At 37.9% G+C, this 26,840-nt stretch overlaps 1 protein-coding gene and 1 long non-coding RNA gene across 3 annotated transcripts in view; one reads left to right on the top strand and one right to left on the bottom strand.

Moving 5' to 3' along the window:
* The first annotated feature begins 1,375 nt into the window (after nucleotides 1-1,375).
* The window catches only part of STXBP3 (syntaxin binding protein 3), a 52,814-nt gene continuing 27,349 nt past the window's right edge, over nucleotides 1,376-26,840 (top strand). The window contains exons 1-6 of one of the 2 annotated variants that reach the window (XM_025872322.2): nucleotides 1,376-1,509; nucleotides 15,151-15,200; nucleotides 15,824-15,905; nucleotides 19,632-19,708; nucleotides 22,481-22,559; nucleotides 24,387-24,487. In XM_025872322.2, coding sequence (XP_025728107.1) covers nucleotides 1,461-1,509; nucleotides 15,151-15,200; nucleotides 15,824-15,905; nucleotides 19,632-19,708; nucleotides 22,481-22,559; nucleotides 24,387-24,487 — 438 coding nt within the window. In that variant the 5' untranslated portion in view covers nucleotides 1,376-1,460. The remainder of the gene's footprint in view (nucleotides 1,510-15,150; nucleotides 15,201-15,823; nucleotides 15,906-19,631; nucleotides 19,709-22,480; nucleotides 22,560-24,386; nucleotides 24,488-26,840) is intronic. The other variant, XM_025872323.2, reaches the window with a different exon arrangement.
* LOC112824459 (uncharacterized) lies at nucleotides 20,209-21,235 on the bottom strand. The gene is made up of 2 exons (XR_003208441.2): nucleotides 21,114-21,235; nucleotides 20,209-20,316 (listed from the first exon to the last, which is right to left on the bottom strand). It is a non-coding gene; the product is annotated as an uncharacterized lncRNA (long non-coding RNA).

The following is a 26,840-nucleotide window of genomic DNA, read 5'->3' as shown; positions in this document are numbered from 1 at the left end:
TTGCTTTGAGGATCAGCGAGATAATCCACTTACCATGATACCTTGCATATAATAGCACTCAGTAAATATTAGCCATTCTTTTTTAAAGATTTTTTTTATTTTTATTTATTCATGAGAGACAGAGAGAAAGAGAGAGAGAGAGACAGAGGGAGAAGCAGGCTCCCAAGGCCCGATGCGGGACCCGATCCCAGGGCTCCGGGATCATGACCTGAGCCGAAGGCAGACGCCCAACCATCTGAGCCACCCAGGCGCCCAATATTAGCCATTATTATTACGAGTATAGTAACTAACCATTTTCACTTTGCTATTAAGACTATTGGTTCTTGGGCGCCTGGGTGGCTCAGTCGTTAAGCGTCTGCCTTCAGCTCAGGTCATGATCCTAGGGTCCTGGGATCGAGTCCCACATCAGGCTCCCTGCTCAGCAGGAGACCTGCTTCTCCCTCTCCCACTCCCCCTGCTTGTGTTCCTGCTCTCGCTGTGTCTCTGTCAAATGAATAAATAAAATCTTTAAAAAAAAAAAAAGACTATTGGTTCTTTGCAAATCTGCAGGAAAGTCTACTTTCTGACTGTGTATGATGGCTATGTCACAGATGGGGCTCTCAGCAACTAAATTGATTTATTTTGTGACTGATTACTTTGATTTCACCTCAAAAGAACCCTCTCGGGAAATACCTCGGTGCCAAAAATTTAAAAAAGATTTTTTTTCTCCTTACTTGTTAGTGAGAGAGCACGAACGCGCACACACGCAGGGGAAGAGGGACTCGATCCCAGGACCCTAAGATCATGACCTGAGCGCAAGACAGAGGCTTAACCTACTAAACCACCCAGGCATCCCAAGGCATTTTCGTTTTCAATCAACTTTTGACTACCTTCATCATGCCAGGAATGAAGATCTCAAAGGAGACTTAAAATTCTTCAGAAGTGGGTCTTTCATTTATTTGAGTGCCCTGAAAGTCTTGCATAGTTCCGGGCACACAGAAGGGGACCTCAGAGTTCTATACAATTATTATGTCCTCGAAAAACGAATAAAAAAACCTTTAAGGGATAAATTTTCTATTCGATAGTTGAGCTGGCCATTGAGTGTATTATGAATGGCTTCGCAAAGTGAAGGCTTCTTTTGCAAAGAGAAGGAAGTACTTCTTCAAGTACTGTATGCTTGAATTCGGAATTTCTTAACATCGCGTTATCGCTCAACCCACAGGCACCGTTTCGCTTTTCACAGGTCGACGAATTTCTGCTTGACGGAGCCTTCCGTTACGGAGCGCGCGACGGCCCAGGCAGATTCCGCCCTCACTGCGCAGCCTCCGTCCGGGGGTGGGCGGGAATCCCCTCGCAGTCGCGCGTGTCGTCACCGGAGGGCGCGGCCTGTGAGTGGGGGCGGAGCCACTCGAGCTTCTTTCTCCCTGCTAAAGTAGGTTGCGGGCGGGAGGCGGCCGCTGCTCTTCTGCAGTGTTGGGAAGATGGCGCCGCCGGTGACGGAACGGGGGCTGAAGAGCGTCGTGTGGCAGAGTGAGTGCGGTGGGGCGGGGGCTGAGAGAGGGAAGGCCAGGAGGCCGCCGCACCGTGCCTTGCTTTCCTGCCCCGGACCCGCAGTCTCTTGGGGAGCCGCCGCGGGCACTTGTTGCTTTGGGACGTGCGTCCCTGTTAGGGCTTTTTCCTGCTTTCCTTCCCACCCCTCTTTCTTGCCAGCACCAGGGCATAGGCAGGGTGCGGGAGCAAGTGGCCTTCCTCCTCTCCTGGGGCACCCCCTCGCCTCGGCCTGGCTTTGGCCCCGAGGCCCCGCCTGGGTGAGCGGCCCCCAGCCTGGCTTTTTCTCCCGCGGCCCTTGTGCCTGTCCTCGGCGGTGCGCCCTACGCTCCTCGGCTCCGCCCGGAGCCCCACCAGTCGGTGATGTCTCTCCACCCCGGACAATCTGTGCACTGTTTCTGTAACCCGCCCCTCCCCTTCTCCCCACACTTGTTTCCAAAGACTGCTTATTCTGCATCTTCGTTTTAGTGCCAAGCAGGGTTTTATAACACTTTTCAGTGTCCTCTAAAAGAAAAACAAAATCTTTCTGTTAAATAGGTCGTTATTCCTGTATTCCTAGAGGAGCCCACTTTCTAAAGAGTTCTTGAAAAAGAATCATTTGAATGATTAAATCTCGGGACAAAAACTGCACCTTCACTTCTCTCTCTACACTCTCTGGGCCACTCCCTGCTGTTAGGACTGTACTACTTACTGCTTGTTAGTTACAGATGTTCCGCTCTTCTGCCTTATCATCTACGATTTCATAAAAATCGCTCCAAACCGAGGCCTGCCAGGTTAGAGAAGGAATGAAACCACCAAACAGGAGGAACCATCGTTGTAGGACTTGCTGAGTTCAAATTAATTATGGCCTGGAATATAGTGGAAAAGGGAGTAACATCTAATTAGTATTTCTGACTCGGGCTTGTTAAGCAAAGGGTAGAAGTGACTTAACAAAATTCTGCGAGTTACAGAGTTCCTTGTGTAAAATTAAAACTCCAAATCAGTAACTGGCATATTGCTGAACATACTAGATACTAAAAACGACTGTATAATAATACAAGGGGGAAAATAAGTTATGAGAACATGTTTTTTAAAATTTGATAATTATAAGTTCGGCATTCTGTTTTTTAAGATTTGCATGGGTGACTTAAGATTTGGTAATATTTTTCAGTCACAATGGTATTTAAGTGCATTTATAAGAAAATGGGTAGTGAATTGCATTGTATAAATAATTTCCAAGATATATATGCTCCTTAACATCAGCATTAATCAGAAAAAAACAGTTAATGATAGTAACATCAGTTTTGATAGTGTGGAAACTGGGCAAGAGGGAAAGTTTAGTGATAACAAAATTTCCGTCTAGTGCTGTTAACTTGAGCTTGCACCAGGATGTCAGATGAAGTGTAAGATAAGACGGGAGACTGAAAGGAAGGAAAGCGATATCAGGGTTAAAAAATAGTTCTTTGAATCTTTGTATAAATAGAAACATAACTAAAAAACAACATTCATTCAGCATATAGGTAGTAAAGTAGAGAGAGAGACAGAAGAGGGACTCTTGAGTTCTGTTAGCAAAAGATGCTAGAGTCTGTAAGAAATGATGAAGGAATCCCCTAAGAGGTAGGGGAATCCTACATTTGACTAGGGAAGGGTTTTGTTAGATTGAAGATAATACAGTTAGGTCATGGTAGAAAGCTAAATAACTTAACCTTCAATTTACCCAAAATGTAGGGAGAAGGAAACTAATATTTCTTAAACATTTATTCTGTGCCAGGCATTATTCTTTACATCTATTAAAATTTGGTAAGAATTATTATTTCATATATGTTAAAACTGATACAGCTATTATCATAGCTGTGTTATTTATAATAGCCAAAAAAAATCAAACAACCCAAATACCCATGCGTTGAAGAATAGGTAAATAACAAGCAGTATGTCCCTACAATGGACTGTTAGGCAATAAAAAGAAATGAAGTACTGATAGATGTGACAATATTGAGGAATCTTGAAAAAGCTGTGCCAGATGAAAGAAGCCATGCACAAATAACCACCTATTGTATAACTCCATTTACATTAAATGTCCACAATTGAGAAATATATAGAGACAGTAGATTAGCAGTTGTGTATGTCTGCAGGGAGGAGAAGATGGGGAGACTCAGGGATAATGGCTAAGGGGATGGTTTCCTTTTGGAGTAATGAAAAGGTTCTAAAATTGATTATGGTGGTGGATGCACAACTCTGAATATACTAAAAGCTAATTGTACACTTTGGGTGAATTATATGGTATACAAATTGTATCTCAATAAAGCTATTTTTTAGAAACCCGATAGAGCTATTAAATTTAGACCTAGTATTCACACCCAGATCTTTCTGACTGCAGAGTTAACATGTCACGTGTCTGTGATTTTCTATAATGTTTAATTTAAACCTAGTTCAGAGGCTTATCTTATGCCCAGTCTTTTACAATAGCCTCTGCCTCCTAACTAACCCTCCAAACCCTTGTTCTCAGTCTATCTGGCCAATAGCTGCCAGAATAACTTTCTTGTAACAGTGCAGTGCTGTGATCATGCTGATCTCCTGCTTGAAGACCAGCGGAGAGAGACCCCTCCTGTTGTCTAGAGATGATTTCAAATACTTAGTCTGCTTTTGAAGACTTATAACCTGACCTTAACCTACCTTATTATCTACTTTTCCCTTGTATGATCTTGATGTTCAACTAGTCTATACTGTTGACTCTTCTTGAAATCTTCTCCATCTTTATGCCAGTTTCGGTCTAGAATGCTCCCCTTATGCCTGTTCTTCACCTATCCAAATTTTAGCTAGCCTTCAAGTGTTGGCTCAGATGGGGCTACTATCTCCATAATGACTTCTTATTTTAACCCAGCCTCTTAAATTTCTGTAGCATTTGGTTTATCCTTCTCAAATGGCACTTTTCATTACTGCCTAATGTGTCTTGATAAGCTTTTTAAAGTTGGGTCCACTGTTGTGTCTTTTAGAGCTTTAAATTCCAAATAGGCTCTAGCAAAATGCAAATGCTTGTTAACAGTGAACAGTAGATTAGTTTTATAATTTTCTCCATTTTTTTGCTATCCAAAGTTCCCCATTTAGTCAATAAATATTACTGAATTCCTGTGGGAATACAGCAATAGAAGGCAGACAAGTTCCCAGCCTTCTCGAAGCTTGCATTCAAGTAGGGAATACTAAAAAATAAAAATAATAAATATCATTTCAGTTTGTGATCTATATATGAGGGGGCTATTTTAACTAGATGGATCAGGAAAGGTTTCTCTAAGTAGGTGACATTTGAGCTGAGACCGAAACCGTGAGAAGGGATCAGCCTTTAGGGACTGTCTTAAAACCACTTTTTTTTTTAAAAAAGCTTTACTATTTTGAGTGCAAAGGCTATATTTATTTACAAAACTAATATCCGTACTTAAAATCAGTTAAAGTTTCTGGTGCTTGGTATTGCTCATTTGAAACTTTTTGCTACAGGAAAGCAGTAGCAAAAATATCACTGATAAAAGGGTTTTATTTATTTATTTATTTATTTATTTTTAACCTTTTATTTATTCATTTGACAGAGGTAGATACAGCAAGACAGGGAACACAAGCAGGGGGAGTGGGAGAGGGGGAGAAGCTGGCCTTCCACGGAGCGGGGAGCCCGATGTGGGGCTCCATCCCAGGATCCTGGGACCATGACCTGAGCCGAAGGCAGACGCTTAACGACTGAGCTACCCAGGCGCCCCCTGATAAAAGGTTTTAAATAAAAATTTGATGAAGTTTATTTAAAAAAAAAAAGCCGAAAAAAAAAAAAAACCCAGCAAAACAAGAGTAATTAAATCAACCTCCAAGCAAGCTCAAGCCACCTGTGGCATTTTTTTTTTCCTTAATGCAGTCTTTTCTTCTTGTCTGTAAACAGTAGTCTGATGTCTGTGATTCATAGCACTTATTTTACAGGAAATGTTAAGAGAAAGTTGATCGAGAAAAATTACGAATAAAAGTAATCAGAATGTATTTAAGCCAGTCCTTTACACGTTTAATCAGAAGCTTTTCCCCTTTTTCATATTATCCTTTTAGTCCTTATATAGCTAGATATATTTTTTATTATTTGTCATTCTGTGACTTCCTTTTTTTAAATACCTAACACTGGCATAGCATTGTCCATGCTATTGCTTAATCTTTGCTATTAACATTTTTAAATGTCTAAATACCTTGATGTGGCAAAAAAATTTTGATAGCAGAAGATTGTCCCAGCCTCTTTCCAGATACAGCCACTCTTAGGTTTCTTACAAATTCTTCTACAAGTTTTCCGTGCAAATAGAAGCATGTATGAAATATATTTCTGTTTTAATCAATTGTTTTTGTTTTATGTATTTTTTCATTCTGGTCATTTTAAGTTTATCTTATCAAGCAAAATTTTATTCTTTTAATTTTTGGATATTTGCAAGTCATATATTAATCAGTATTAATTGAGTATCTACTCTATGCTGCACACTATTTTAGGTGCATATATCTTGACTTCCTGGAATTCACAGTTCAGTGGGAGGTGATGGTACACAAGTAGCACGTGCCTTATTAGTGCAAAAAGGTTTCGTGGGAGAAGAGAAAAAAAAAGGAATCATTTCCTCTCTGGGAGTCGATCAAGGAAGACTCCACAAAGAGGAAGTGCAATTGAAATGTGGTAGGATTTTGCCAGAGGGAAATCTGAACCATGGCCCAACATGAAAAAGTACAGTATATTTTTTGTAAAGATTTTATTTATTTATTTGACAGAGAGAGACACAGCGAGAGAGGGAACACAAGTAGGAGGAGTGGGAGAGGGAGAAGCAGGCTTCCCACGGAGCAGGGAACCCGATGCGGGGCTCCATCCCAGGACCAGACCATGACCTGAGCTGAAGGCAGACGTTTAATGACTGAACCACCCAGGTGCCCTGAAAAAGTACAATTTTTATGGGAGAGGCAATAATTCCTTTTGCAAGGAATAGGGTGATGAAGACTAAAACGTAGGTTGGAGCTAAATGGTTTAGACATAGTGAGGAACCATTAAAAAGGAAAGTTTTTTTTCTCTCAAATATCAGTCATTAGCAAAAAAAAATCACTAACATTTTTGAGATTCTTTTGAAACATTGCTGAAAGGAAGTTGTTTTCTTATTTCTGTTGAAGGGAAATGACTCTTAAGATTTCATTAAGCATATGGTAAAGTGTGCTAATGCTAAGTGTACAGCTGGATGAATTTTCATCCATGTAACTACCACCTAGATCAAGATACAGAATGTTTCCAAGTACCCCATAACCCTTCCCAGTCCAAATCCTACCTTCTTCCCCAGAATAACTACTATTCTGACTTATATTGCCATTAAATAATTTTGTTAACGGTAGCTTTTTATTTTTACACCTTTATATTTAAGAGAGAAACCCTCCAGACCTTACACTGTTAAATATTTTCTTTACAGAAATAAATGCAGAAATTACTAAGTCGCTACCTAGAAATATTAGCATTTTAATATTTGCCTTTGTATACATTTAGTTGGTCTTAAAGTAGTCCTCAGTTTTCATATGTTCTACTTTCATACAGTTTTTAAACAGTGTGCCTTGAAAGCCCTAAATGGTTTTTCCCATGTGCATTTCAGTCTGTTTTATTCAGCTGACTAATAATGAGTATTGCATTTGTTCCTGCCTCAGGCCCCTGGATTTACCTTTATAAAGATTCTTACCTGGGATGCCTGGGTGGCTCATTCAGTTAAGCATCTGACTCTTGATCTCAGCTCAGGTCTTCATCTCAGGGTCATGAGATCAAGCCCTGCATTGGGTTCCATGCTGGGCCTGGAGCCTACTTTAAAAAAAAAAAAAAAAAAGATTCTTACCTGTTCACTAAATAACTTGGGCCACAGGTCAGCAGAATCTGCTGGAATCCTAATTAGGAATTTAGTAACGTATAAGTTTTCTGAGAATGTACATTTCTTTGTGGCCTACAAGTCCGCTTTTGACTCTTGGCTTTTTGATTTTTCAAACACATTGTCGTTATGCATTACTTACAAAAGACTAGTTTATTATTTCTCCTCATTGGACTAAGAGTTAGAAGACTTGGTTTCCACTCCAGATTATACTTAACTTTCTCAGCCTAAAGAATGAGGAGTTTGGATTACATGTTCTTTAAGATTTTTCAGCTTGAATTCTTTATGATTCCATTTATAGATCTTCATTTTGTTTGATTTTCTTTATTTCCACTTGCATTCCTTTTTTTTTTTTAAGATTTATTTATTTGTCAGAGAGAGAGAGAGAGAGCATGGGCACAAGCAGGGGTAATGGCAGGCAGAGGGAGAAACAGGCTCCCCACTGAGCAGGGAGCCCCATGTGGGGCTCAATCCCAGGACCCCAGGATCATGACCTGAGCCAAAGGCAGTCAGACGTTTAACCAACTGAGCCACCCAGGCATCTTGACCACTTGCATTCCTCATAGTTTTCTCTTATGCCGTAGTTTTTCTTTTATGTTTTGTTTAGGTCATAAATATTTAATATTAGGTTTTCATTGTCTAATGACATTTTACAAATCATTTGTCTTAAGGCATTTTGCTCTGACATCTGCTTAGCATGATTCTTTGCTCCTTGTTTATTTGCTTAGGCATGATTTTAGTCCAGCTTTAGCAAGTTAAAATGAATTCCATATGTATTAAAGATCTAAAGTGTAAAAAGTGAAAGAACAAAATGTGGAGAAAATATAGGCTAGCAGGAGTCAGACTTTTGAAAAAACTTAACTGGTAACCCAAATCCCATTTTTAAAAAAAAAAGATTTGGGCCCCTGGGTAGCTCAGTTGGTTAGGCAACTGTCTTCGGCTCAGGTCATGATCCTGGAGTCCCGGGATCGAGTCCCGCATCGGGCTCCCTGCTCAGCGGGGAGTCTGCTTCTCCCTCTGATCCTCCCCCCTCTCATGTGCTCTCTCTCTCTCATTCTCTCTCTCAAATAAATAAATAAATAAAATATTTTAAAAAAGACTTGATTAAATAAAAATTGTAAATTCCTATATAGTTGAAGACACCAGCTAAACCTATAGATTTGAAGAAAATATTGATCACACATAGGAAGAAAGGGTTAATATACAGAGTTTCTGCAAATTGATAAATAGAAGCTAATGACTCAATAGAGCAATAAAGGATGGAAACAGGTGATTTGTAGATTAGGACATTGAATTTATTGTTTTTTAGTGGAAATGCAAATCAAGACTAGTTCCTTTTTTTTGACCCATCAGATTGATACACTGTAATTGGGAAGCTTCCTGGTGGGAATGTGAATGGTTAAAAACTTTTGAGAAAGCATTTGGCAACGTACAGTAAAATAAGAGACACGTATCTTGGGCACCTGGGTGGCTCAGTTGGTTAAGCAACTGCCTTCGGCTCAGGTCATGATCCTGGAGTCCCGGGATCGAGTCCCACATCTGGCTCCCTGCTCAGCGGGGAGTCTCCTTCTCCCTCTGACCCTCTTCCCTCTCATGCTCTGTGGCTCTTATTCTCTTTCTCAAATAAATAAATAAAATCTTTAAAAAAAAATACTCTTAATAAAAAAAAAAGAGAGAGACGTATCTTTTGATGCCAGCAATCTCATCTACGGGGACTTCATATTCAGAAATAAAAGTAATGTCAAATAAAGATATATGTATGGGGTGCCTGGGTGGCTCAGTTGGTTAAGCATCTGACTTCGGCTTGGGTCATGATCTCAGGGTTGTGGGATGGAGCCCCGAGATGGGCTCCGTGCTCAGCAGAGAGTCTGCTTGTCCCTCTGCTCTTCCCCCTTCTAGTACATGTACTCTCTCTCTCTCTCTCTCTCAAAGTCTTTTTTTTTTTTTTTAAAGATTATTAGAGCATGCACAGCAGAGGGAGGGGTAGAGGGAGAAGCAGACTCCTCAGTGAGCAGGGAGCCCAGCGTGGGACTCAATCCCAGGACCCTAGAATCATGACCTGAGCTGAAGGCGTATGCTTAACTGACTGAGGTGTCCTCCAATAAAGTGTTAAAAAAAAAAGATATATGTATAAAGATCTTAATTGCAACATTATATAATGTGGCAAAAATGGAAACAGGATGACTACTTGTCATATAGGAGAATAGTTGAATAAATTATGGTGTACCTGTACTAAGGAATGTAATATAGCTATCAAAAAGAAGATTTGTATCTGTGTGCTTATATTCTTTTTTTTTTTTTAAGATTTTATTTATTTATTTGAGAGAGAATGAGAGATAGAGAGCACGAGAGGGAAGAGGGTCAGAGGGAGAAGCAGACTCCCCGCTGAGCAGGGAGCCGGATGCGGGACTCGATCCCGGGACTCCAGGATCATGACCTGAGCCAAAGGCAGTCGCCTAACCGACTGAGCCACCCAGGCGCCCTGTGTGCTTATATTCTGTATAAAGTGTGTCTATAATGTATATTTAGTGAAAATAAGCAAGTGACAGTAATATATATGTGTTGAGTCCATTTTTGTTTTTGTTTTTGTTTTTGTTTTTTAAAGATTTTATTTATTTACTTGAGACAGAATGAGAGAGAGAGCACATGAGAGGGGGGAGGGTCAGAGGGAGAAGCAGACTCTCTGCCGAGCAGGGAGCCCGATGTGGGACTCGATCCAGGGACTCCAGGATCATGACCTGAGCCGAAGGCAGTCGCTTAACCAACTGAGCCACCCAGGCGCCCTTGAGTCCATTTTTGTAATAATTTGATTATTAGAAAAAAACCTCATAGACATTAGAAGAGGATGTGCACTTGGGTGATAAATTGGAGAGGGAGGCAAAGAGACTGGTACTGTTACGGTGTTGGTCCAAGAAAGAGGGCCAAAATGTGGAAAGGAGATAGAAGATGGATGGAGAGTATGAGAAAGATTCTGGAGATAGAATAAATAGGATTTAAGCTGGGGGAGAATCATCCTAGAGTAGGATTCAGGTCTAGGAGACTAGGTAGCGGATGATGCTGTTTATTGGTAAAGTGAAAGAGAAGGAACAGTTTTGGAGGGAAAAAAAGTTTAGATTTAGAACATAGTGTTAAGTGAAAGCTGTGGTATCTAGTGAGCAGGTGGAGATACATACGTATAAATCACAGAAAAGGGAGCTGAATTTGAGACCTGGATCTAGATAAAGAGCAGATAAAGAGAGAAGAGTACCTTTTCCAGATCCATGTTGAGATTGTCTTTAGTACTGGTATTTTTCCCCTCTTACTTCTTTATGATTTACACATTGCTAGGCTTTTTGATTTCCATAAAAACTTATTTAGGGGCGGCTGGGTGGCTCAGTCGTTAAGCGTCTGCCTTTGGCTCAGGTCATGATCCCAGGGTCCTCTGATGGAGCCCTGCTCAGCGGGAAGCCTGCTTCTCCCTCTCCCACTCCCCCTGCTTGTGTTCCCTCTTGCTGGGTCTCTGTCAAATAAATAAATAAAATCTTGGGGCGCCTGAGTGGCTCAGTCATTAAGCGTCTGCCTTTGGCTCAGGTCATGATCCCAGGGTCCTGGGATCGAGCCCCACATCGGGCTCCCTGCTCCGCGGGAAGCCTGCTTCTCCCTCTGCCACTCCCCCTGCTTGTGTTCCCTCTCTCGCTGTGTCTCTCTCTGTTAAATAAATAAATAAAATCTTTAAAATAAATAAATAAATAAATAAATAAATAAAATCTTAAAAAAAAACCTGTTATTCATAGATGATTTCCTATTTTTCAGACAAACCAGTTTCTCTTGTATTGTCACCAGGTTTATTAATAGTTTCTCTGTGATTTAAGATAGTTGTGCAAGTATACCTTCCACATTGCTGATGCTGTACGCTAAGTTAGCCCTACTCTCATTTTTCCCTTCCCTGTTTTCATTTCCTCTTTGGTATTAGTTTTAAATACATTTCCTTTTGCATTTAGGAGAAAGAATGAGCAAAGCAGAGTGGTTGGTATTAGTCGTTATTTGGCTAGTATTTGGACTGGTGGAAGATCAACTTAGAGAGTAGTCAGAGGCTACTTGGTAGAGGATGTTGAATAGTAAAATCTAGATTTTATTCTGTAGGCAGGAGTGAGCACTTGAGGGAATTTCGAGGTGGGCTTTGATATAAACAAATTGTGCTTCAGGAAGATAACTGACAGCAGTGTGAAAAAATGGATTGAAATGGCAAAGGGGTTGGAGGTAGAAAGCAGGAAACACAGGTAGGTGACTATTGCAGTAGTTCAGTGAGAGATGATGAGAATCAAGGCAATGTTGGGGATAGTAGCAGTCACCAGAAAGAACAATCAACACTGTCTGATTATTGGATCTGGGGGATGGAGGAAATATCCAAAGACTATGACTAAGAAAATGCCAATAAAACTCTTAGAGAAGTCTAGAGCAGTTTTTAGGAAACTATAATCTCAATTTGAGGCATGTAAGTGCTTAAACCTGTACTGTATGATTGAATGAAGGAGAGATAGGCTATAAGATTTGTAGAAAATTGAAGGACTGCTGGGGGTTTGGGGGTATGGGGAGAAGTTGGTCAAAGAGTACAAACTTACGGTTAGATGAGTAAGTTCTGGGGCTCTAATGCACAGTATTAGATTATAGATAACAACACTGTACTATATACTTAAAAGTTGCTAAAGTAGGGGCGCCTAGGTGGCTCAGTCGTTACTAAGTGTCTGCCTTCAGCTCAGGTTGTGATCCCAGGGTCCTGGGATCGAGCCTCCTATCAGGCTCTCTGCTCAGCGGAGAGCCGGCTTCTCCCTCTCCCACTCCCCCTGCTTGTGTTCCCTCTCTCGCTGTGTCTCTCTCTGTCAAATAAATAAAATCTTTAAAAAAAAAAAAAAGTTGCTTAGGTAAATAGATCTTAAATGTTCTTATGTCCCAAAATTACTAAAAGAATGGTAATTATGTGAGGTATTGGAGATGTTAACTAACATTACAGTGGTAATTATATTGCAGTATATGTATATCAAATCAACACATTGTATATCTTAAAGTTGTGTTTTGTGTCAGTTATATCTCAATAATGGTGGCAAAAGTGAAGGATGGATCTGATAGATGCAACTTTCATGGATGAATATGGTTTCTGAGGGAGAGAGTAGAGCAAGCAGACTAAGGGAATTGAGTCTTTGAGATATATCCATATTTGGGGTGCTAGAGAAACATATGTAAGGTCAAATAATTTTCATTAGTATTTGGAGGAAATACCTTTTTAGTTCTTTAATATTAGTTGATGTGCTTTCCTTTGATTCCCTTCCAAACATACTTTACCTGTGACCATATCACTTTTCATGGATGCCCCTAATTTCTAGTCCACAAAGCTAGTTAATTCTTTATTGTTTATTTTTAAGATGCTAATACTGTCTAGGTATTTGGGTATTTGCCTTTGGATTCCAAGGCAGCACTATCCAGTAGAAATAGAACACAAGGCACATATATAATTTAAAATTTTCTAATAGCCACACTAAAAAAAGGTAAAGAGAAATGGATGAGGATCATTTTAATCTAAAATGTTACCATTTAAACATGTAAATATATAAATTAATATTTTACATTCCTTTTTTTGTACTAAGTCTTTGAAATCTCCTGGGATCACTACCTGAGCCGATGGCAGACACTTAACGACTGAGCCACCCAGGCACCCCTACTTTAGCAACTTTTATACTTTTAGGATATCCCAGTTCAGGGGCTAGCCACATTTTAAGTGCTCAGTAGTGACATGCGACTAGTTTCTACCATATAGGTCAGTGTAGTTTCTAAGGTTTTAAAGACTAAGATGAGTTCTTCCTAGGAAACTCTTCAAGCTGCTCAGTCATAAATTCATGAGCATTTATTTCCTTGATTTGCAGCCTGCTTGAGGTATATAGAAATAACGCAAGCTTAGAAAGGGAAGTAGCATAGTATTTTAGTGTCTGAACTCTGCCTGAGAAAATCCTTCATCTCTGCCTATAGAGTAGAAGAAACCAGTGCGTTAGGCTTAAACTAGCATTCAACACTCTAGGCTTTTGCCATAATTCTCATTTAACATTATAATCTTCCTAGCAAACATATATAAGCACCTTTACTAGTATTTCTTAACACTTTCAAGCCTTCCCAGTTACAATAAAACCTTCCAAATCATACTTCTTATGATGATTATTAGTAATCCTTATTAAAATATGCCCTTTGGGCGCCTGGGTGGCTCAGTTGGTTAAGCCACTGCCTTCGGCTCAGGTCATGATCCTGGAGTCCCGGGATCGAGTCCCGCATCAGGCTCCCTGCTCGGCAGGGAGTCTGCTTCTCCCTCTGACCCTCTCCCCTCTCATGTGCTCTCTCTCTCTCTCATTCTCTCTCTCAAATAAATAAATAAAATCTTTAAAAAAAATAAAATATACCCTTTGCTTGAACATGTCATTTTTTAATGTGATGCCAAAAATTGGTGGTATATTTCTACAAGTATTAATTTAAAACAAATATAAATTAGAAAAGTTTAAATGAATTATGTAAATATCTCATTACCAGGAATTAGTGAAATTAGAAGTTACTATAATTTATATTTTAATTATATTTTATTTACTACATGCTACATATTTTCAAAATTGAAAATTAATGAAACATTAAATGTGGGGAATTATGAAGTAGAACAACAGGTATTTGTATGAATTGCTTTATGTATTATTTAATATATAAGAAAAAAGTTTTTGTAAATCAGTGAACTAATTTAAAAAATATATTTAGATTAATTTTGAAAATCATTGCAAGGAAAATGTTAATATTTATTGATTATAAATCAAGACTGAATAATTGTATCTAGTGCTAGAATATAAATTGTTGAAAATTGTAATGCAGTAAACCAGGAAGAAAAGTACCTAGTTTCGATTATCAGATATAATTTAGCAGTGGGCTAGTTAGGGATTTTCCTATGGGTTTTGTTTTCATCTTGTTTACTTGGGATTTAAGGAGAACAGGAAAAAGCAAATCAGTTAATAGTTTCAGAAATATTTTCCAGATATAGTTATATACTTAAATATATTCTTAAGTGTATTAGTCTTTGATAATACTTTTATTCTCAAAAGTTTAAAAACATATTACAGTTTAAATATAGGTAGGGGGTGCCTGGGTGGCTCAGTCAATTGAGCATCCCACTCTTTATTTTGGCTCAGGTCATGATCTGAAGGTCATGGGATGGAGGCCCAGCCAAGCTCCTGGCCCAGGGGTGGGGGGAGTGGGGAGGGAGTCTGCTTGAGATTCTCTTTCCCTCTGCCCTTCCCCCCGATTTGGTATGAGTGTGTGAGTGTGTGCTCTCTCGCTCTAAAAATAAATAAATAAATGTTAGGTATTAAAGATAACTGGATTTTCACTTAGAGTTTAACAAGTATATATACTTTTTTTTTTTTTAAAGATTTTATTTATTTTTTGACAGAGAGAAATACAGCTAGAGAGGGAACACAAGCAGGGGGAGTGGGAGAGGGTGAAGCAGGCTTCCTGCCGAGCAGGGAGCCCGATGCGGGGCTCGATCCCAGGACCCTGGGATCATGACCTGAGCCGAAGGCAGATGCTTAACGACTGAGCCACCCAGGCGCCCCCAAGTATATATACTTTTTATATAGGTTAACAGATTTTCAAGTTGGATACTTCCCCAATGTTTTTGATTTTTTGAGTAGTTATTCTATTATTATATTTCTAACTGTTGATTAAGATTTATAAATCTTTTTTTTTTTGGCAGAGATAAAAGCTACAGTGTTTGATGACTGCAAGAAAGAAGGCGAATGGAAGGTAGAATTTGCATATTTTGCCCTTTAATTGAGGACATCAATATATTGTCCTTTTTATACTTCTGTAACAGTATAGAGTCTGGAACCGTACTGATTGCATTCAAATCCCAGCTTCACCACTTGATAGCTGTGGCTTCTTGGATAAATTCCTTGATCTCTCTGTTCCTTGTTTATAAAATAGGGATAGTATTACCTCATAGTTTGGTTATAAAGATTAAATGAACTAATCCATGGCAAATGATTAGAACAGCACCTGGAACATTTATTATTCCAGAAGTGGAATTTTATAATTTTAAGAAAATTTGATGTTAAACACAAGATACATTTAAAATGAACAAGTTCTCAAATAAATAAATAAAATGAACAAGTTCTCTGCTTCAAAATGAAAATGTTTCTTTTTGCTTACTTATGTATGATATTATATGTATGTATATTGAGAAAATAAATCTCCAGGTCATACAAGTTAAAAGGTGAGTTGAGATAATTTTGCCTGCTGTCCTAATATTTTCATTTTATGTCATAAAAGGTCTATGTTTGAGGAGGTTTAATGTATTAAATTCTGTCTTTTGTGAATTCTTGGCAGTCAAGTACTTATACTATTTCTTAATTGATATTCATTTTAAGATAATGCTTTTAGATGAATTTACCACTAAGCTTTTGGCATCATGTTGCAAAATGACAGATCTTCTAGCCGAGGGTATAACTGGTAAGTGTTACTAATACTCATCATGAAAACTTTTTTTATTGTGATTGGGAAAGTTTGAGGTATTAATAAATTTTAGTCATTGTGTTTCTGAAGAGGTTATGTTTTACTATTTTTATAATGCTAGCCATAATAATTACATTGGACATTCTTTTCTCTGTGAGTCTTCAGAATAAGCCCTGGAAGTTTTTTCTTCAGCTGAGATAATTCATTGCTCCTGACCAAAACTAAGTTAGTTGCCTTGTTGAGTTTGTTATTGAAATTTTTAACTCTTATATATTTGATAATGGTTTTGAATGTTGACACACTGGGTTTACCTCAGTGTTTTTATAAATATTGCTGGTTTTCACGTATTGCTTTAAGTGGATAGTAAGATTGTGTTATAAAATCAAGGCGCCCCATGACAACCCTTTAAAGAGATCTTAAATACCCTCACTGATAATGAGAAAACTGAGACTCAGAGTTAAATATAGAGGCGCCTGGGTGGCTCAGTCGGTTAAGTGTCTGCCTTCAGCTCAGGTCATGATACCAGGGTCCTGGGATTGAGCCCTGCATCAGGCTCCGTGTCCAGTGGGGAGTCTGCTTCTCCTACTTCTGTGTGTGCTCACTCTCTCTCTAGCTTTCACTCTGTCTCTCAAAGAAATAATTTTTTAACAAGTCAAATATAATTCTTTTATGTTTCAGAACTTAATGTAGGATGTGTACCCTCTGTCACTGCTACCTAACAAGTAGTACACCAGTATTTTCAAGAAAACCTGAGCATTGTGTACAAGGAGAGGATTATCTAAAAGCTTTTATAATGTTTATTTTGATATTTATATCAATATATATATAAAATATATATATTGATATATATATATAAAATCTTTTTTTTTAAGTTTATTTATTTGACAGAGACACAGTGAGAGAAGGAACACAAGCAGGGCATGTGGGGAGAGGGAGAAGCGGGTATGTGGATCCCCTGGGTTCAGGTGTAGTACTCAGTTTTCTAAATTTATTTGACCACAGAAAGCCTTTTTTTTTTTTTGAGAAGCATTTCATAAGGACTGTTTATCATGGAGCACATTGCTTCCTTATATGTGCTCAGCTTGGTTTGCTCTGGTTTAATCATCATCATATCTACCAACTTGAACTTGTCCCAGTCCGTTTGAGTCCTACATGGGCTCTCAAATTGAGATTCCCTCGATTCGACTTGGCATTGCAGGTTCAGTGATCATACCTTCTGTCATCATTCAGGTCATTTGTGAAAATATTCAGTACTGTCTTAGAAGTTTTTAAAAAATGATGAGAAAAAAATGCATGTATGATGCCAGTTCAGTGAAGAATAAAGTAGAATCCTTTTAAAAAATAGACTGGGAGTTAGATTATTCCTTTGTCACCATTATAGGAATAATCATAAAAATCTTTTTTAAAAATCTCTTATTAGATATCCATTTTCCAGGGAATTGAAGAAGTGGCACTTTGTGTTGTTAATAACCAGACATTTTCAAAGTCTGTATTCTAAATCATATCATAGTATTTTCACACATTAACATGTACATTACCCACCAAACATAAGAGTATATATAGCATAAGATGACTGTAAGACACTTGATTTTGAGTATTAAGCAATAAAAGTAAGTTTATACAGATTTAACCTTAATCTTTTTTTTAAGATTTATTTATTTATTTGAGAGAGAGAAAGAGCACAAGCAGGAGGGGCAGAGGGAAAGGGAGAGAGAATCTGGGGCAGACTCAGCATGAAGCCGGTCTCGGGGCCTGATCTCTCAACGCCAAGTTCACTACCTGAACTGAAACCAAGAGTCAATTGCTTAACTGACTGTGCCACCCAGGCACCCCTAACCCTTAATCTTTTAAAGGTGAAATTACAATTGTTGGGAATGGAGATAAAAATAAAATTAAATATTTCCTTGGAAACCTTATTTGATATCCTAATAGAAGCTATGATAAACCTATACTTTACTAGTATAGATATAGGAGTAAAAAGATGAATCGCCGTATTTACCAGAGAAGTCCAACAGTAGCCTCCCTTGCCTGTCAGATTAATCTTTTTTTTTTTTTTAAGATATTTATTTATTAGCAAGAGTGTGCCTGCACACAAGCGTGGGGCAGGGCAGAGGGGGAGGGAGAGAGAGAATCTCAAGCAGACCCCCCGCTGAGGACGGAGTCCCACATGGGGCTCGATCCCATAACCCTGAGATCATGACCTGAGCTGAAATTAAGAGTTGGATGCTCAACTGACTGAACCACCCAGGCACCCCAAGTTTAATCGTTTTAATTCTTTCCAGGATCTTTGCCAACTTTAGTCTTAAAAGATGGTTCTCTTGATTTGTAGAATGATACTGTAGTTTTTTTTTAATACAGCTTCAACAGTTAATTTGACAATTTAGAGTTTATTAGTTTTAAATTCACTTTACATAAGTTAATCTTATGAACTTCTTAATTTCAATAATAAAACTATAATTGAGTAAATTGTGATATTTCATTGTTAAAAATAAAAATATTGCATAGTTTTAAAAGAATAAGAGTTAATTAGCAGTTTATTTAAAGAATATTATAGTAGTTAAGGGGCGCCTGGGTGGCTCAGTTGCTGGGCGTCTGCCTTCGTCTCAGGTCATGGTCCCAGGGTCCTGGGATCGAGCCCCGCATTGGGCTCCCTGCTCGGCGGGAAGCCTGCTCTCCCTCTCCCACTCCCCCTGCTTGTGTTCCCTCCCTGTCAAAACAAAACAAAACAAAAGAATATTATAGTAGTTAAAAACTTGGATTCTGGAGTCAAACAGATCTGGGTTGGAGTCTTACCTGTCCTACTCTCTAGCTGTGTAACTTGGACCAGTTACCTAACAACTTCAAGCCTCAATTTCCTTATTTGTAAAATACTTACTTTATACTGTTGTTATATAATACTTACTGTAAGGTTTAATAGATAATTCATGTTAAGTGCTTAGCCTGATATCTGGTATCATATTTGCTATTATAGTAGAATATTTTTAAGAAGAAATACATATTTTAATTTTTAATGCATTTTCTTGCTTTCTTCATGGCATGTTGCTTGCTTATGCTGGTAGACCTAACTAGGAAATAGCTGCTTTATCTTTTTTTTCCTCATGATGAGTACTTAGCCCAGAGTTTAGTTTTAGGGAAGATACAGTTTGGGGATTTTTTTTTTTTTAAGATTTTATTTATTTGAGAGAGAGAGAGAGTGCAAGTGGCAGAGGGGGAGGGAAAGGGACAAGCAGACTCTGTGCTGAGCATGGAGCCTGATGTGGGACTCAATCCCAGGACCCTGAGATCATGACCTGAGCCAAAATTAAGAGTTGGACACTTAACTGACTGAGTCACTCAGGCATCCCTACAGTTTTAGGATTTTTAAATATTTTATTTTTCTTTTCTTTTCTTTTTTTTCTTTTCTTTGATAGAGATAACGAGAGCAGGAACACAAGCAGGGGGAGTAGGAGAGGGAGAAGCAGGCTTCCCTCCAAGCAGGGAGCCCAATGCAGGGCTCGATCCCAGTACCCTGGGATCATGACCTGAGCCAAAGGCAGATGCTTAACAACTGAGCCGCCCGGGCGCCCCCATTTTTGGGATTTTTAAATTTATCAAATGGAGACAAAATGTTAAACCCAGTATATGTAAATATGTTTCCCTATTATAAATAAGAAGTAAAGCTTATTTTAAAATTGTTTCAAATGTAAAAATACTTGGTTATATAAAATTACTTTTTTTTATTAGTTGTGGAGAATATTTATAAGAATCGAGAACCTGTCAGACAAATGAAAGCTCTTTATTTTATCTCTCCAACATCAAAGGTGAGTATTTTTAATCTTTAAAAGGCATGTTCATCATTCACCATTGACATCATTTTCTCATAGAAAATTCAAATAAAACATTCTTTATTAGAAAAATAGTGCCATAAACTAGTTTGCTTAGGAAAGCTTTTCAATGTTAGAAAATCATTTCATTTGCAATCTTCTCAATGAGAATATATAGGTGAAAAATCCCCCCCGCCCCCATATATGAAAGCGGAATTTAATTGTATAAAACGGTAGTTTCTTTGAATAATTTGTTACTGAGTGCTGTTCCTGTGCAACCATATTTTTTGGGACGACAGAAATGTACATAAAAGAAATAGTCTTGGTTTAATCCTTTATCTTAGTGACCTCTCTATAGCGTACATTTATGTATACATATACACACATGTATGTATGCATATACACGTGTGTGTAAATATGTTTTATATGTCAAAGGAATATCTTAGTCTGTGATCTGTAATTGAGCTCATACTTAAAGCCAAACATTTAGAGCCAAGTAAATACCATATTCCTTTCTTCTGTACAGTATCTGAGAATTTTCCAATACATCCTTTGGCATGTTCCCACTCAGAATGTTGGCAATTCCAGTTTCATTTCTTCTGATTCTATTAGACAGTAGGAAAAAAAATCAGACATTCACTGTTTAGTCTCTGCATATTGGCTGCTGGTGTTTTTTTCTTTTTTTAAAGATTTATTTATTTGTTTTAGAGAGAAAGAGAGTGGGAAGGAGGGGGAGAGGGCGAGAGAAACCCAAGCAGACTCCGCACTGAGAAGGGAGCCTGATGTGGGTCTTGATCTCAGGACCCCTGGGTTCATGACCTGAGCCAAAACCAAGAGTCACGCTTAACTCACTGAGGCACCCAGGCCCTCCTGGCTGCTAGTGGGTTTTTATGACATTTTATATGCTAACGCTAATTCTTAGCACTAACATAATGGTACAAAAGACTATGTGGCCATTGAAAATGAGATTTCTAGGAAATTTTAGTGATTTAAGTAATTGTTCATTTTTAATGTTAAGTGACAGAAGCAGGATACAGAATTGTGTATTTAGTAAAGGAGCAAAGGACTCAGAGAAAATGGTACCTGAATGTGGCTCCTTTTTCTACTATAACCAACTCTAGTTTCTCTTTCAGTCCTGAGTCGATTACCTGTGTCCTACAGCCCTGTGGGTACCAGTAAGAGCTTGGGCTCATTGGACACTAGTGGAGAAACCTAGTGAGAGACTTCTTTCCTCAGTGGCGTGGTGAGCCCCTGGAGACCAGTGTCAGAGTGTTCCCAACCAGGGGTCATAAAATGACAGATTTCAGGAAGAGTTTGGCTATAAGAGATTTTCTGAACCCCAGGGGAAAGGTCGGTTGGTGAAAAAGAGAAGCCCTGGTGATTTGTTCGCTTATATACATACCTACAGCCCTCAGGAAGGGAAATCTTTTTGCCTTCCTCCTTTTGTGGAACTGCCTGTATTTAGGATTCTTCAACAACAAACCTAAGCCTCCAGTGAGTTGACAAAGGAAAGTATTGACACATCTAAGTGGGTCAGCTGCCAGAGAGAGGAAGTTCAGTAAGAATGAAGAAAATACATATCTTATAAAATATAGCTGCTTGGAGAGAAGGACGATGACCTGAACAGAAAAATAATACACGTAAGGAGAGTCTAGTATAGCACATAAAAAACTTCCTGAAGCTCAGAGGAAGAATGAAGGGGAGTAAGTCAGAGGGGGAGACGAACCATGAGAGATGATGGACTCTGAAAAACAAACTGAGGGTTCTAGAGGGGAGGAGGGTAGGGGGATGGGTTAGCCTGGTGGTGGGTATTAAAGAGGGCACATTCTGCATGGAGCACTGGGTGTTATGAACAAACAATGAATCATGGAACACTACATCAAAAACAAATGATGTAATATATGGTGATTAACATAACAATAAAAAAATAAAAACTTCCTGAAGCTCAGTGTGATTTCTCAATTAAACAGTTAATTGCAGAAAAGGATAATCATCATTGAAATTTGAATTAATAGCCTAGAAGGTCAAAATGGAATATCTCAAAGCAAAAAAACAAAGTCATGGAAATTATGGGGGAAAGATAGGAGACTTGCTGGATAGAGCCATGAGATCTAACAGAAGTAGTTCTAGGACTTCCAGAAGAAGATAAAGAAACAGATGGAGGAGAGATCATTAAATTCTGTGTTCTTCATTTTTGCTTCCACATCATTGTATCTTTAAAACTACCAGCACTAAAAATAAATAAACAAATGAACTACCAGCACTCCGGCATGTGAGAACTACCAGACTGTATTACCTGCCGTTCCTCCTTGCAGTCATTTTCCAGCCTCTGGGTCTTCATTATCCCTTGACAGTTTTTCTCCTAGCTCACTGTTACTCTCTTCAGCACCTCTTCAATCATAGTCTCAGTGGTTTCATTATCCAGATAGGTAACATTTCCAGTATGTTCATTGGCTTCTCAACTCCTTGATTTGTTACCTTCTAATGGTCTTATGTGTGGCTTCCAGCTTCTCTGTCACTGAATTGTTCCTGGATCTTCTCATTGCTGAAACTGTACTCTGTTCATACGTATTACCTTACTACTTAGGCTTTTAGCTATTACTGTCTAGACAACATAGCATTTAAAAAGAAATCCGTTTATAAAGTAAACTTTTAGAAAGTTAAAAGTTTTGTTTTATTATCAAAAAGAATAATCTTAGTTATTTCAAAAGCTAGCATATTTAAATTAGTATTTGGTTAAATGTATATTAACATCTAACCTTTTTTAAGTCTGTAGACTGTTTTTTACGTGATTTTGCAAGTAAATCCGAGAACAAATACAAAGCAGCGTATATATACTTCACTGACTGTAAGTAGCTTTGTAGAAGTATTATTTTGTTGTGAATCGTGTGAGACTGTTGAATCACAGACCTGTACCTCTGAAACAAATAATACATTATATGTTAAAAAAAGAAGAAGATAGTAGGAAGGGAAAAATGAAGGGGGGAAAATCGGAGAGGGAGACAAACCATGAGAGACTATGGACTCTGAGAAACAAACTGAGGGTTCTAGAGGGGAGGGGGGTGGGAGAATGGGTTAGCCTGGTGATGGGTATTAAAGAGGGCACGTACTGCATGGAGCACTGGGTGTTATATGCAAACAATGAATCATGGAACACTATATCAAAAACTAATGATGTAATGTATGGTGATTAACATAACATAATAAGATAAAATAAAATAATCCTATTATAAAGTCTTTCTTAAAATACTATGATTTTCTATTTATTGCTTATTCTAATAAGGTTAGAAAGATTCTAAGATTTTATTTTTTTGAGAGAGAGAGAATGAGAGATAGAGAGCACGAGAGGTCAGAGGGTCAGAGGGTCAGAGGGAGAAGCAGACTCCCTGCTGAGCAGGGAGCCCGATGCGGGACTCGATACCGGGACTCCAGGATCATGACCTGAACCGAAGGCAGTCGCTTAACCAACTGAGCCACCAAGGCGCCCTAGGTTAGAAAGATTCTAAAGATATAAGATCATATCTATCCTAATTCATATTAAGGTGATGGAAAATTAAATTCCGAACTAGTCATTTTTGCTGGTATACAGTGGTGGGGGGTTGGTGGTGAGAGCTGTCCCTCAAATTTTATGCTGATGACAGGAGGAATTTTTTTTAAATCAGAGTTTTAATTGGGGATTTGATTATATAATCAAAAATAAGACCCTTTGGGAGAGTACTGAAGAAATTGCCATCTGTTTGGCAAATATTAATGGAGAGAATCTGTCACATTTCTCTTACCATGCCATATGTTCAAATAGAAAGCAGCTAAACTAAAGAATCACAAAGTCTAGAAACACATAAATTTTGCTTTATGTTATACCTTACATAATTATACTGCAAAATGAAAATGCCATTCATCTAAGTGCAGTGTTGGTCTGTGCTATTAGAAATTCATCATTTTAAGTAGTATATTGTTTTTCCTGTAAATTATTATTTATCTCATGCCTGTAGTTGCATTTTAAAAATATCATGCCATAACTATTTATCTTTTAAATAACTATTATACAGAAATTCATGTTTATGGAATTGATAAAATTTAATGAATGTGAAGCCTCTTAAGGAATCTTGAGGCCAAAGAACATCATGTTAAAGGACACTAGGACCCAATGGTTGATGTTCTAACCTAGATTAAAGGTGGGGTTGGGGGAATAGGCTCTAAGGTCCAGAATTCATTAGTCTCAGGATTTCCTGATATTACAGAAGTTCTTGTAATACATACAAGGAAATTTGTGTGGTATGGTTGAACTTAGTGCCAGATTTAGAAAAGTAGTATAAATTCCTAAGAAGTTCTCAAAGTCCTATAAAAGTTTATTAAGTCATGGGTTTGGACCTGATTTTCCTTCCTGGTAATTTTAGTTTGCTGTGTAAGCAGCTCTCTAAGGAAATAATCTTAGCTTATGGTGCCTATGAATTTGAAAAATGGAATTTCTATTATAGCCCTCTTGGCTAGAATACATCTGCTCTGTAAAGTGAAGAAGAATATTTATATATTATCTCATCCTCATAGTAAATTATTTTGTGAAAGTCACTAATTATATGTAAAAAATAAGTATTCTTGGATGTTGAAATGATTTATTCAAAAGAATAAAAACTTAGATGGAGTTATATGCTTTGATTTCTTTTCTCTCTCTCAGTTTGCCCTGATAGTCTCTTTAACAAAATTAAAGCTTCTTGCTCCAAGTCAATAAGAAGATGTAAAGAAATAAATATTTCCTTCATTCCACTTGAATCTCAGGTACTTTCTTTTTTTATTTTTAATTTTAGTTCATAATGGATTTTATATACTGTGTATTTGGTGATTTTGAACAATCCACAAACATTTCTCATGATGAAGGAAAGAAGAGCATAAATTGGAATAGAATATTATGAAAGTGAAGCTTAAATTTCATGGCTGCCACTAAATCCTGTGTAGGTCAAGTTTTACAGCACCATGAGATTATGAAATCAAAAGATTTTGAGCAGTCTTTGTTAGATGACTCAAAAGAAATTGTTTTAGCTTCTATGATATTGTGATATTAAAACAAATGTTCTTCGATAAATGTTTTATATAACATTACAGAGATTATCTTAATTTATAAAATTTTTAATTTTTAAAATTCATTTTGACTTTGGAATAGTTATAAACCTTCAATTAATAATAATCATGGTGATAGGAAACACCTACATAGTATTCTCCATGTGCCAGACACTTTCCTCAATGTTTTCCATAAATATATTCATGTTAATCCTCATAATAGTTCTTTGAATAGATAGTAATCCTATTTTCATTTTAAAGATGGGGAAATCAAAAAAGTTAAGTAACTTGCCCCAAATCACACAGCTAGTGCATTGTTCAGCTTTGATGTGCTCTGTTCTCTGTGTTTGGATTCTAGCATTTCATAGAATGGTAATAGCTCACTGTTGTTTGGAACTATAAGGTCAATATTTTAAGAGACAGGAAGGTCCTAGAAAAGGGATTTTTCTTTTAAGCTGTTGCTGTTTTGGGCAAAGGAAAATTATAATCCAAATTGTAAAATTTTAAGATATCTGTTTAACATTAGACTGTTTCCAAAGGTTACCTTTAGACCTGTTCATTTTAATGTGATATATAAGGTTAATGTAAGGTAATATGGGTTTCCTAAGTGATGTGGGATATAAACAGTAGTGTGAGAAATATTACAAGCATATCCAGAGCATCTGCTGTACAGATGGTAAATATAATTTTAGTTTCAGAATTCATTAAAATTCTGCAGTTGCTGTATTTGAAGGAGAGATTTGTGTAGCTCTCTGACCAATTTGATTGTTGATGGAAATAACTTGTCTTTGTATAGAGAAATCTCATGAGAATCTTCTTACTGGTCTTTGCAAATGTTGTGATTATTTAAAGTCCTGTATGCTTTGTCTTTCTCCTATAAAGTTTTTGCCTTTATTTCCTTGATAAATATCTTAAGAGGGTTTACTCAGTAAATTTAACTGTTATGGAGAAATTATAGTGAAAATATTTTGAACTCTTTTCCATTTGCGAGTGAAAATATAAATGAAATACTACTAAGTGGTTTGAGCTATGAGCAGAGGCCTCTATGAGCATTTATCAAGATCACGTGCAGTGGACATTGTCTGCTAGATGCAAAGTGATTTGCTGTGCTGGGCATGATATATGCCCCACACTCACGTGAATGCTGTAAAAGGAATCCAAAGAATTATACATCTTCAAAATGATACCAACTAAAATTAGGTTTAAAGCTGCATATAATAGAAAATTTGCTTTCAGTAGCTTAAACAAGATGGAGGGGCACCTGGGTGGCTGGGTTGGCTAAGCATGTGCCTTTGGTTCAGGTCATGATCCCAGGGTCCTGGATTGAGCCCCGCATCGGGCTTCCTGCTCGGCGGGAAGCCTGCTTCTTCCTCTCCCACTCCCCCTGCTTGTGTTCCCTCTCTGACTGTGTCTGTCTCTGTCAAATAAATAAAATCTTAAAAAAAAAAAGATGGAAATTTATTTCTTACTAATATAAAAGAAGTCAGGAAATGGGTTATGTATGGCTGGGATGCTGGCTCTACAAAATTGTTAAGGGCCTACTCTAGGCATGACCCTCATGATCCAAGGTAACTGTAGAATCATTTCGTCCTCATTTGAGGGAGCAGGATGAAAGAAAGAAGGAAGTATATAGATTTCATTTATATCTTGTTGGCTAAAATTAAGTCACATAGGTACACTTAAGTGTATAAATGTAGTCTTTTATGTAGACTTATGTGACTGCTTCCCCCAAAGAATTGGTATGGTTACTGAAAAGTAAGGGAAGAATGGTTTTGGGGGAGGCAGCTCACAGTCTACCACAAGAGAAGAGAGATTAATTCATACTAGGAGAATGAGAAAATATTTGATGAATGGACAGAATTTCATAAGGTAATAATGACAAAAAGTACAGGAGAACAGCAGAAGTGTGGATTATAAGGGGTGAAGGTCTGATAGGTAAGTCTCTCTAGGTGGGTTGGGACTGTGTTGTAGGAGGCTTCAGGTTCCACCAGGAATAATGGCAGAAAATGCACTGATGCAGAAGACCATGGAACCAGTCCTAATGTCCTTAAGGAAAGGTAGAAGTCAGGAGGTC

The sequence above is a fragment of the Callorhinus ursinus genome, unplaced genomic scaffold (assembly GCF_003265705.2).
Source record: "Callorhinus ursinus isolate GAN/ISIS: 27379988/994484 unplaced genomic scaffold, GSC_fseal_2.0 scaffold9, whole genome shotgun sequence".
Lineage (NCBI taxonomy): Eukaryota > Metazoa > Chordata > Mammalia > Carnivora > Otariidae > Callorhinus > Callorhinus ursinus.
The sequence above is the reverse complement of the archived record's forward strand: the minus strand, read 5'-3'. Positions and strand labels throughout refer to the sequence as shown.